Raw genomic sequence first — 12,051 nt, forward strand, 5'->3', positions numbered from 1 at the left:
GTTTTTCAGCACAAAAAAATGTGCCGAAAACCTCACCTCGGCTTAGGCGAGTCAAAAAAGAAACCAGTGTACTCACCTTCCGACGCCCCCCCCCCCCCCCCTGACAGGTCCTCTTCTAACAGTGATGCTCCGGCATCGGCACACACTTTGATGTCAACGAATGACATCACAATGCCTGCAACAGGCCACGTGGGGACACGGAGCCGATGCCAGAGCATCGCTGTATGGAAGAGGACCTGTCGAGGGCGTCGGAAGGTGAGTTAACTGTTTGTTTTTTCCTACAGGCATTATAATGGGGGCAGGGGCTGGCAGCCTATATACTACAGGGGGCTGGCTATATACTGGGGAGGCTGTGACCAATGCATTTCCCACCCTCGGCTTATACTCCAGTCAAAAGGTTTTTCAATTTTTTGGTGTTAAAATTAGGGGTCTCTGCTTATACTCGAGTATATACGGTATATAATAATCATCACAATTTTTAAAACTTGGAAGACACATTTAATAATTCCATTTAGCTAAATTCTTTCCTAAGTGTATGGAAACTCTTTACAGAATCTAAAGTTATCATTTTTGAAACATTCTTCTTCTCCGTGTTATACTTGGCAGATGATGCCGGGAGCCTGGATGGACCACTCATATCTTTAGATCTTAAAGTGGAGGATTGTGATATCAAACAAGAACCACCTGAAGAGCGCGATGTTACCCCCGATATGCCCCCAGCCCTTCACACCACGGATCTGTCGTCTGATCCTCCCATACAAGTTCAGTCCACCGACTGTGAGAAAGGTTCCATCCAGGAGTCAGAACTTATTGTACATCAGAGAACTCACACGGGGGAGAAGCCGTTTCCTTGTCCGGAATGTGGGAAATGTTTTAAGAGGAAATCAGATGTTTTAAAACATCAGAGAACTCACACAGGGGATAAGCCATTTTCATGTCCAGAATGTTGGAAATGTTTCGGCGTGCAATCACATTTTACTAGACATCTAAAAATTCACACAGGAGAGAAGCCGTTTCAATGTTCAGAATGTGGGAAAGGTTTTAAATCTAAAACAGATCTTGTTGCACATCAGAAGATTCACACGGGGGAGAAGTCGCATTCATGTTCCGAATGTGGGAAACTTTTCATCACAAGGTCAGAGCTTATTAGACATCAGAGAACTCACACAGGAGAGAAGCCGTTTCCTTGTTCAGATTGTGGGCAATGTTTTAAAATGAGAACAAATCTTCTTCTACATTTGAAAATTCATACAGAGGAGAAGCCATTTGCGTGTCCAGAATGTGGAAAAGGTTTTAAAAGGAAACCAGATCTCTTTAAACATCAGAGAATTCACACAGGGGAGAAGCCATTTTCATGTCCAGAATGTGGTCAATGTTATCGAGCACAGACACATCTTACTAGACATATAAGAACTCACACAGAAGAGAGGCCGTTTCAATGTTCCGAATGTTTGAAAGGTTTTAAAGCTAAACCAGATCTAGTTGCCCATCAGAGAATTCACACAGGGGAGAAGCCACATTCGTGTTTAGAATGTGGGAAACTTTTCATCCAGAAGTCAAAGCTTATTAGACATCAGAGAACTCACACAGGGGAGAAGCCGTTTCAATGTTCAGAATGTGGAAAAGGTTTTAATTCAAAATCACATCTTGGTATACATCAGAGAATTCACACAGGGGAGAAGCCGTTTTCATGTCCAGTATGTGGGAAATGTTATAGAACGCACTCGCATCTTGTTAGACACGAAACAATCCACGCAGGGGAGAAATGATAAATTTACGTTCAGAAAGTTTGAAATGTTTTTTGTTTTTTTTTTACCCCTAAATTGTCTTTTAGTTAAAAAAACGTACAGTTATTTTGTGGCGCTTGTACTCTGGTGGTGATGTATGGGATCTCCCTTTTTTTTTTTTCTGTGTGTTTCATTATTCATACAGGTAGTCCCCAGGTTACGTACAAGATAGGTTCCATAGGTTTGTACTTAAGTTGAATTTGTACGGAAGTCGAAACTATATATTTTGTAATTGTAGTTGAGGACAAAAAATTGATTTTCAAAATTGTTTGCTGTAATGGGACCAAGGATTATCAATAAAGTTTCATTACAGACACCTTACAGCTGATCATTGCAGCCTGGGACTATAGTAACATCCAGAGAGGTCACAGTGGGCAGAGGGGTCAGTCTTTAGGGGTCGTTCTTAAGTAGGGGACCATCTGTATTATTGTGGATTAAGAGAGAGAATGAGAAAGTCTGCACTAAACTTGCCGCTTAAACCCGGACTCCGGCAGGTTCCCTCCATGGGGTCGTCACTGCGCCCGTTTCCCGTCTCCCCGCTTCCTTGTGGCTCCTCACATGATCTACAACTCAGCTCTGGGGAGAGGGTTCCTACCATTTCTTTTTGTTCATATCGGCAGAGATATTTTTGACAAAATCTGGACTCTAAAATTAATTTTAAGAAAATTAAACTATCCTCAAGATCCAAACCCATGAAGCTCCCGGCCCGATGAGATAACGGGAGAATTCTAAAAAAAAAAAATTTTTTTTACATCTACTAACTCTTCTATCCACTGCATCCACCACAACAGAATCGCTCCCCCAGGACACGTCACCAGCTCTAACCAGGAGAAACTACCCAGATGATGCAGAAAATGCGTTCGATTGTTACATACAAGATAGGGTCTGTAGGTTTGTTCTTAAGTTGAATTTGTATGTAAGTCGAAACTGTATATTTTATAATTGTAGATCCAGACGAAAAAATGTTTTGCCCCAGTGATGGGATCAAGGATTATCAATAAAGCTTCATTACAGACACCTTACAGCTGATTATTGCAGCCTGGGACTATAGTAACATCCAGACAGGTCACAGAGGGCTGTAACTATGGGTCGTCTGTAAGTCAGGTGTCCTTAAGTAGGGGACCGCCTGTGCAATCGGCTATTACATCTCTACTCCAACCCTGCGGCGCATGTATGTACAAATAACTCCCTACAGCGACGCCCTTTACCCTCAATTTAACTGCCGCCTGTGAGTGGTCATTTCTCTGTCGAGAGAAGGTGAATGAGAGAACTAGGCAGAAGATACAACCGATCCAATGACAAGTTCTATATAGAAGCTTCCATCTCAGTAATATTCCGTACCCCTCCCCCGCCTGAGGCGACACGGGGAAGGCTCCGGGTATGTTCATCTACTGCTACAACCTACTTCTATGCCTCAGAATCTTTATGTGCTGATATCTTGCCTCGTGCACATCCTGACAACTTGTCTCCCATGGATCTGTCATGGTGTCCCGCACACAGATACTGATCATGAGGATAACGCGATTAGTAATTTGGGGGAATTATTTGATGACTCCCTGTTGCTTTGGGGCCATTCAGTGGCCTTAGATACAGAAGAAGCAGAGACCGGGATGGAATTATTAGGGAAAACCGTGCGGCCGAAGTATAAGTCATGCCCCATATTTGTGTAAAGAGATGGAGGGTTTCTAGATGTGACCTCCGCTACACAGGGCTTTACTCTATACTGACCTCTGTAATTAATGATTATAGTATTACCCTACTGGACAAGGAAGTTTTATGATAGTAAATGATAATACTGGTTTTATAGCCCAAGCAGCCAGACCTGGACAAATACAGTAATCTCAGAGGACAGGGCCACCTACTTTTACTAATAATGTTGATCTTTCTTTGCTACATACTATACACATCACACACACAGCTCTGCTACATACTGTACAAATCACACACACAGCTCTGCTACATACTGTACACATCACACGCAGCTCTGCTACATACTATACACATCACACACACAGCACTGCTACATACTATACACATCACACACACAGCTCTGCTACATACTGTGCACATCACACACACAGCTCCGCTACATACTATACACATCACACACACAGCCTGCTACATACTATACACATCACACACAGCTCTGCTACATACTATACACATCACACACACAGCTCTGCTACATACTGTACACATCACACACACAGCTCTGCTACATACTGTACACATCACACACACAGCTCTGCTACATACTGTACACATCACACACACAGCTCTGCTACATACTGTACACATCACACACACAGCTCTGCTACATACTGTACACATCACACACACAGCTCTGCTACATACTGTACACATCACACACACAGCTCTGCTACATACTGTACACATCACACACACAGCTCTGCTACATACTGTACACATCACACACACAGCTCTGCTACATACTGTACACATCACACACACAGCTCTGCTACATACTGTACACATCACACACACAGCCCTGCTACATACTGTACACATCACACACACAGCCCTGCTACATACTGTACACATCACACACACAGCTCTGCTACATACTGTACACATCACACACACAGCTCTGCTACATACTGTACACATCACACACGGCTCCGCTACATACTGTACACATCACACACACACGGCTCCGCTACATACTGTACACATCACACACACACGGCTCCGCTACATACTGTACACATCACACACACACGGCTCCGCTACATACTGTACACATCACACACACACAGCTCCGCTACATACTGTACACATCACACACACACAGCTCCGCTACATACTGTACACATCACACACACAGTCTGCTACATACTATACACATCACACACACAGCTCTGCTACATATTATACACATCACACACACAGCACTGCTACATACTATACACATCACACACACAGCTCTGCTACATACTATACACATCACACACACAGCCTGCTACATACTATACACATCACACACACAGCTCTGCTACATACTGTACACATCACACACACAGCTCTGCTACATACTATACACATCACACACACAGCCTGCTACATACTATACACATCACACACACAGCTCCACTACATACTGTACACATCACACACACAGCTCCGCTACATACTATACACATCACACACACAGCCTGCTACATACTATACACATCACACACACAGCTCCACTACATACTATACACATCACACACACAGCTCTGCTACATACTATACACATCACACACACAGCTCCACTACATACTATACACATCACACACACAGCTCTGCTACATACTATACACATCACACACACAGCCCTGCTACATACTATACACATCACACACAGCTCTGCTACATACTATACACATCACACACACAGCTCTGCTACATACTATACACATCACACACACAGCCCCCGTACATCCGCCCTGCACATACACCTCAGCTTCTCCAGCACAACAGAACCTGGAACACACTGAGCTCCGCCCACACCCAGCACCATGTGATCCCTGGGCTCCTCCCACACATGATCACATGATGAGGTGACATCACTGCAGGTCCTGTATATAAGCGGCTCTAGCCTAGTGATAGTTATTCCGGCTCTTCTTAGCGAGCTGGGTCGTTAGCCTCTTCTGGCTCCTGAACGGCTCCCTACTAAACATACGATATAGAGCTGCAGGCCAGTCAATCACCCCACTTATACCCTGATTGTATGGGGTTAAAGGAGGCATGGCAAGCCGGTTAGGGGTGGGGTTTAGTGATGCATCAGCTCACTGGGGGAAGCCGGCTCGTTTGCGAACTACACACTAGTGGAGACTACAATGGAGGTACCAGGATGAGGTTGTTTATGATGAAGTGTGAGAAATTGATAAGGTAGTTTTTATATGAAGTAGCCCCTCCTCCTAAAAGAGGGGGAGAGGTATCATGTCATGTACAGCAGTGTAGGGGTGTGAGTGGGGGACACCCTGGGGCAAGTTATAGCTGAGATCCAGGTCAGAGCGGCCACAGATGTAATTACGGCACATGAATGGCACTAGAATTTCTAGGGGGCGGAGATCACATAATACATCCGGTGCGGGGAGGAGCGAATAACACGGTCGGGGGCATTTATTAGATTTTTGGTGGGTTTTTTTGCTGCACCTTGTGCGCCATATTACCACGATATGATTGGCCGGGGGGTTAGGAGTGTGGGAGTATAAGTCAAAGGGGTCATTATATGCAAGAAGCCAACAAAAGAGGGTCTTGTGTGTGAGGGGGGCATGCTGAATCTGTAGGGGTGCAGTCTATAACGGGGGTCCATGCTGTATGTGTTAGGGGCAGTCTATAACATGGGGGGTCCACTCACATATACAGCATGGAGCCCCATATTATATACTGCACCAATCACACAGCATGTACCCCCTCCCCCCCCGCATTTATAATGTATGTCCCAATGGCAATATGCAGCCATTAGACACCTCACAATCCATACATGACCCCTCACTATACACGCTGCTCCCCACCATTTCCACTGTTGCAGAATTACACACATCTCCCAGGACCCCCATATGATACACTGCACCCCACACACACAGCTCCCAGGACCCCATATGATACACTGCACCCCACACACACACAGCTCCCAGGACCCCATATGATACACTGCACCCCACACACACACAGCTCCCAGGACCCCATATGATACACTGCACCCCACACACACACAGCTCCCAGGACCCCATATGATACACTGCACCCCACACACACAGCTCCCAGGACCCCATATGATACACTGCACCCCACACACACACACAGCCCCCATATGATACACAGCACCCCCCACACACACACAGCTCCCAGGACCCCCATATTATACACTGCACCCCACACACACACACATCCCCCAGATGATACACTGCACCCCCCCCCCCACACACACAGCTCCCAGGACCCCCATATGATACACTGCACCCCACACACACAGCTCCCAGGACCCCATATGATACACTGCACCCCACACACACACAGCCCCCAGGACCCCATATGATACACTGCACCCCCCCCCCCCACACAGCTCCCAGGACCCCCATATGATACACTGCACCCCACACACACACACAGCTCCCAGTACCCCCATATGATACACTGCACCCACACACAGCTCCCAGAAGCCCCATATGATCCACTGCACCCCACACACACACAGCTCCCAGGACCCCCATATTATACACAGCACCCCACACACACACAGCTCCCAGTACCCCCATATTATACACTGCACCCCACACACACAGCCCCCAGGAGCCCATATGATCCACTGCACACCACACACACACACAGCTCCCAGGACCCCCATATTATACACAGCTCCCAGGACCCCCATATTATACACAGCACCCCACACACACAGCTCCCAGGACCCCCATATTATACACAGCACCCCACACACACAGCTCCCAGTACCCCCATATGATACACTGCACCCCACACACACAGCTCCCAGTACCCCCATATGATACACTGCACCCCACACACACACAGCCCCCAGGACCTCCATATGATACTCTGCACCCCACACACACAGCCCCCAGGACCCCATATGATACACTGCACCCCACACACACAGCCCCCAGGCCCTCCATATGATACACTGCACCCCACACACACAGCTCCCAGTACCCCCATATGATACACTGCACCCCACACACACACAGCCCCCAGGACCTCCATATGATACTCTGCACCCCACACACACAGCCCCCAGGACCCCATATGATACACTGCACCCCACACACACAGCCCCCAGGCCCTCCATATGATACACTGCACCCCACACACACAGCCCCCAGGACCCCATATGATCCACTGCACCCCACACACACACACAGCTCCCAGGACCCCATATGATACACTGCACCCCACACACACAGCCCCCAGGACCTCCATATGATACACTGCACCCCACACACACAGCTCCCAGGACCCCATATGATCCACTGCACCCCACACACACACACAGCTCCAAGGACCTCCATATGATACACTGCACCCCACACACACAGCCCCCAGGACCCCATATGATCCACTGCACCCCACACACACACACAGCTCCCAGGACCCCCATATGATACACTGCACCCCACACACACACAGAGCTCCCAGGACCCCCATATGATACACTGCACCCCACACACACACACATCTCCCAGGACCCTTCCACTCTCACTACAGGACCCCAGCAGCTGCAATCCTCCTCATCCTCTCTCCACACACACAGCACAACTCTGCATCTCCTCACACACCTGCAGGCGGGAAAGACGGAGCCCCGCCCCCTCATATATCATCCCGGTCACATGATCTGCATGCGACATGTGACGTCACGCCTCTTCCTGGTCTCGCCATCCCAGCAGCTGGGGGTAAGTTACACTGTGCGGTTATTATCTATAGAGGAGATGATATAGCGGAGAGAGGCAGCGCCGCTCTGTACCTCACCCCACGCCGGCTCCATGTCTCACCTCACATCCACCTCATATTACCAGACACTTATTATACACCATGAGCCTGAGAGAAGCCTCTGCTGCTCCTCATCCCCTCACACGTTACACAAATCCCTCGTCTCCACAGAATATTCCCTCAGCTTCTCCTCATTTCTCTCACATTTCTGGGGGTTTGAGGGGTTTTCCATCTTCTTTCAGTTTCGGTTCCTACCAGATGGATTTTCCTGAGTGACTCGTCCAGGATGGAGAGAAACAGGGACAAGATGGCGGAGATGATCTGTGACCTCACCCTAGAGATCCTCTACCAGGTCACAGGAGAGGTGAGAGGTCACGTCCTTCTTATCTGCACTCAGTGACCCCAATATCTCCCAGTCTTCTAGAAATGTCCCATAATGCACAGCTCTGATGTCACATGACCTCATTCTTATCCCCGTGTCCCATCTGTGTCTCCATAATCAGGATTACACAGTAATGAAGACGACTTGTAGACCTCAACATGAGAACATCAATAAGCAGAAGATCCTAAAACTTACCTCCAGGATCACTGAGCTGCTGAGCGGAGAGGTGAGTGCTGCCGGGAATGCTGGGACATTATATAATAACACAAGGGAGGGGTCCGGGTGATGACTGTGTCATTGTGGGTGTCAGGTTCCTATAAGATGTCAGGATGTGGCTGTCTATTTCTCCATGGAGGAGTGGGAGTATGTAGAAGGACACAAGGACCTGTACAAGGAGGTCATGATGGAGGACCACCAGCCCCTCACATCACCAGGTAATAGATTATATCCACGCGTCTGATCATTATCTGTCAGTACAGAATGAATTCAGTCTCTGGATGTTTCCTACAGATCTATACAATGAGGAGATATCAGCAGAGAGATGTCCCCGTCCTCCTCTTCCACAGGATTGTCCAGAAGAAGATCCCATGGAGGATCAGGTAGATATAATCCTGCAGGATCTGTGGACGGTTGTGGAGATGATCCCTATAATCTGTGGATGGGATGTGTGAGTCCTTGAGTTCAGTCTTTGAGGTTTCTTGGTCAACCAAATTCTATCACTTCTCTGTTGGTTTGTGGACCTGATATAGAAGGTTCTGTAATCTTCGATTTGTCATGTAAAACGCTCCATGTGCTGATTTATTGTCTATATATGACTTTTATAATATTTGTTTCACACTTTTTTTTTACTTAGGATCTGAATATTATTTATGCTGTAACAGAAGAAGAAGCAGATGTGAGTGGTGATGAGGAGTGTAAGGCGGACGTCCCTACAGATAACCCCCCAGGTGAGTGACCACCACTACATGAGGACTTGTTCCTACAAATCCCGTCCTGACTGCAGCAAAGGGAATATACAGGGGGCAGTAATATAATAATCATCACTTACCCCCCGACGCTCCATTACCAGTACCGGAACCAGGGGGTGAGATATTCTTGTCTGGACTCCATTTTTAAAACTTGGAACTTTTGGAATTAATATCTATTTAATAATTAAAATTTTACACCTTCTTTCCTAAGTGTATGGAATATAAAGTTATTATATTAAAAATACTCTAATCAGTGTTATATTCGGCAGGTGATGACGTCTGGAGACTGGAGAGACGAATGAGATCTTCAAAAACCAACATTCCCCACATTGTGCCCCCAGCCCTTCACAGCTCAGATCTGTCATCTGATCCTCCTACACAAGTTCAGTCACAAAATATTCCTAAAAAAAACCCATGCAGAAGGCGTGTACGTCGTCGTAGAGATCCCAATAAGCCAAAGCCATTTGTGTGTTCAGAATGTAACAAATCTTATACTTCAAAAGCTTCACTATATATACATAAAAAAGAACACACAGGGAAGCCATATCCATGTTCAGACTGTGAGAAAGCTTTCAACAGAATGGTGGAGCTTATTATACATCAGAGAAGTCACACAGGAGAGAGGCCTTTTCCATGTTCCGAATGTAACAAATGTTTTACTTCACAATCGACTCTAATGTTACATAAAAAAATCCACACTGGGGAGAAGCCGCACTCATGTTCAGATTGTGAAAGAAGTTTCATCAACAGTTCGGGGCTTATCAGACATCAGAGAACTCACACTGGAGAGAAGCCGTATCATTGTTCAGAATGTGGAAAATGTTTTAAAACTAGAACAGAGGTCGTTCTCCATCAGAAAGTTCACTCAGCGGAAAGGCCGTTCACATGTTCAGAATGTGGCAAAGGTTTTACAAGGAAACAAGATCTTGTTACCCATCAGAGAATTCACACAGGGGAGAAACCATTCCCATGTCCAGAATGTGGGAAATGTTTCAGACTGCAGTCACATCTCGCTAGACATATAAAAATTCACACCGGAGAGAAGCCATTTTCATGTCCTGATTGTGACAGGAGGTTTATTGTAAAATCAGATCTTATTAGACACCAGAAGATTCATCTGAAAGTAGTTTCAAGTCCTCCAGCTGAGAAACCACCTGCTGTGAAGTCACCACTTGTTGCACCTGAGAGAATTCACACAGCAAAAACATCATTCATTTTTATTCAGAATGTGGGAAATCATGTACCCCAAAATCCAGTTGTGTTAGACCTCATACCGATCCCTCAGGGTCAGACCCCCTTTCATGTTGTGAATGTGGGAAGTGTTTTACCATGAAATAAGTATTTGCACAGGAGAGAATTCACACAGGAGAAAAATTCTAAATAAATTTACAGAAGGTGGGTTTTTTGCTTGGAAATTCGGTTTTAGATAAAAATAAAAACCTGCAGCTATTTTGTGGCGCTCGTCTTCTGGTCGTAACAAAACAGAACCTCGCATTTATTTACATGTGTTTCCTTATTTAGAATATTGTAAAGTAAGAGAGAGAATAAGAAAATCCACACTAAACTATGATCAGTGATGAGATGTTTATCCCATTGTTCTTCCGTTGTATTTATTTCTTGATGGAAATGCTCCACATCATATAAACCAGAGCTGCTAGAGAGAAATGGAGGTGATTTTTGAAATCGGTGGCTCAAAAATATCCAGGATCAGGTGAAAACCTCCAGGTGCCATAACTCTTTTTTATTTGTTCCAGAGGTTTATCGATAGTTTTGCCAACCAGGGACTTCTTATCCTGAGGAGGGTCCGATACCACACAACGCTGCTTGAAAAGAATTGTCCATACACAAGGCAGATGACAGACAGAGTTTATATGAAACAGAATGGGGCACATTTACTTACCCAGTCCTGTCGCGATCCCCGTTACAGATGTTCAGATGAAGATGAAGTCCGGCGCGATTCACTAAGATTGTTTCTTACAGTAGCTCGACCCAAGCCACTGTCACCACACGAGCAGGATCAATGATTTGCTGGTGTTCTACAGGCTGATCAGAAGATTAAAATGAACTGAACGAGCATTGTCCTTCACATACTATTAAGCAGGTCTGAAGTGAATTAGGAAATCAAAGTGGCCACAAAAACATTGTCCATCTGGCTTGACAAGGGTTCAGACACTGAGCAGTCCTTAGAATTAATTTGGGATGGCACTGCACCTGCACTCAATTTCTAAGAAGAACTCCTTTGAGACATCTGAATGAGGCAGAAGCAAAAGCTTTTTTTCGGAAATAAAGTAGCCTCAGAAATCCAAACTTTGGTATTCATCCTCTTCTTGGTCACAACCGAACCCATTTCTTCAACCGGGGGCAACTTGGTGGAAGAAACAAGTGGTGTAAGCCAAAATTCCCCAGTCAAAAAAAGTACCTTCTGGCGCACCCCACGGCTTTTCTCCCCTGTTCTTTAGCA

At 46.1% G+C, this 12,051-nt stretch overlaps 2 protein-coding genes across 2 annotated transcripts in view; both read left to right on the top strand.

Annotated features, from left to right (window-relative positions):
- Positions 1-2,103, top strand: part of LOC140120790 (uncharacterized) — a 159,378-nt gene extending 157,275 nt beyond the window's left edge. Inside the window, 1 exon segment of the mRNA XM_072139733.1 lies at positions 607-2,103. Coding sequence (XP_071995834.1) covers positions 607-1,769 — 1,163 coding nt within the window. The 3' untranslated portion in view covers positions 1,770-2,103.
- Positions 2,104-9,104: 7,001 nt separating this feature from the next.
- Positions 9,105-12,051, top strand: LOC140120878 (uncharacterized). Its single transcript, XM_072139898.1, has 3 exons — positions 9,105-9,221; positions 9,476-9,569; positions 9,860-12,051. Exons 1-3 carry the CDS (start codon positions 9,120-9,122, stop codon positions 10,921-10,923), a joined length of 1,260 nt encoding a protein of 419 aa, XP_071995999.1. The 5' UTR covers positions 9,105-9,119; the 3' UTR covers positions 10,924-12,051.

This window comes from Engystomops pustulosus, chromosome 3, assembly GCF_040894005.1.
Source record: "Engystomops pustulosus chromosome 3, aEngPut4.maternal, whole genome shotgun sequence".
Taxonomy (NCBI): Eukaryota; Metazoa; Chordata; class Amphibia; order Anura; family Leptodactylidae; genus Engystomops; species Engystomops pustulosus.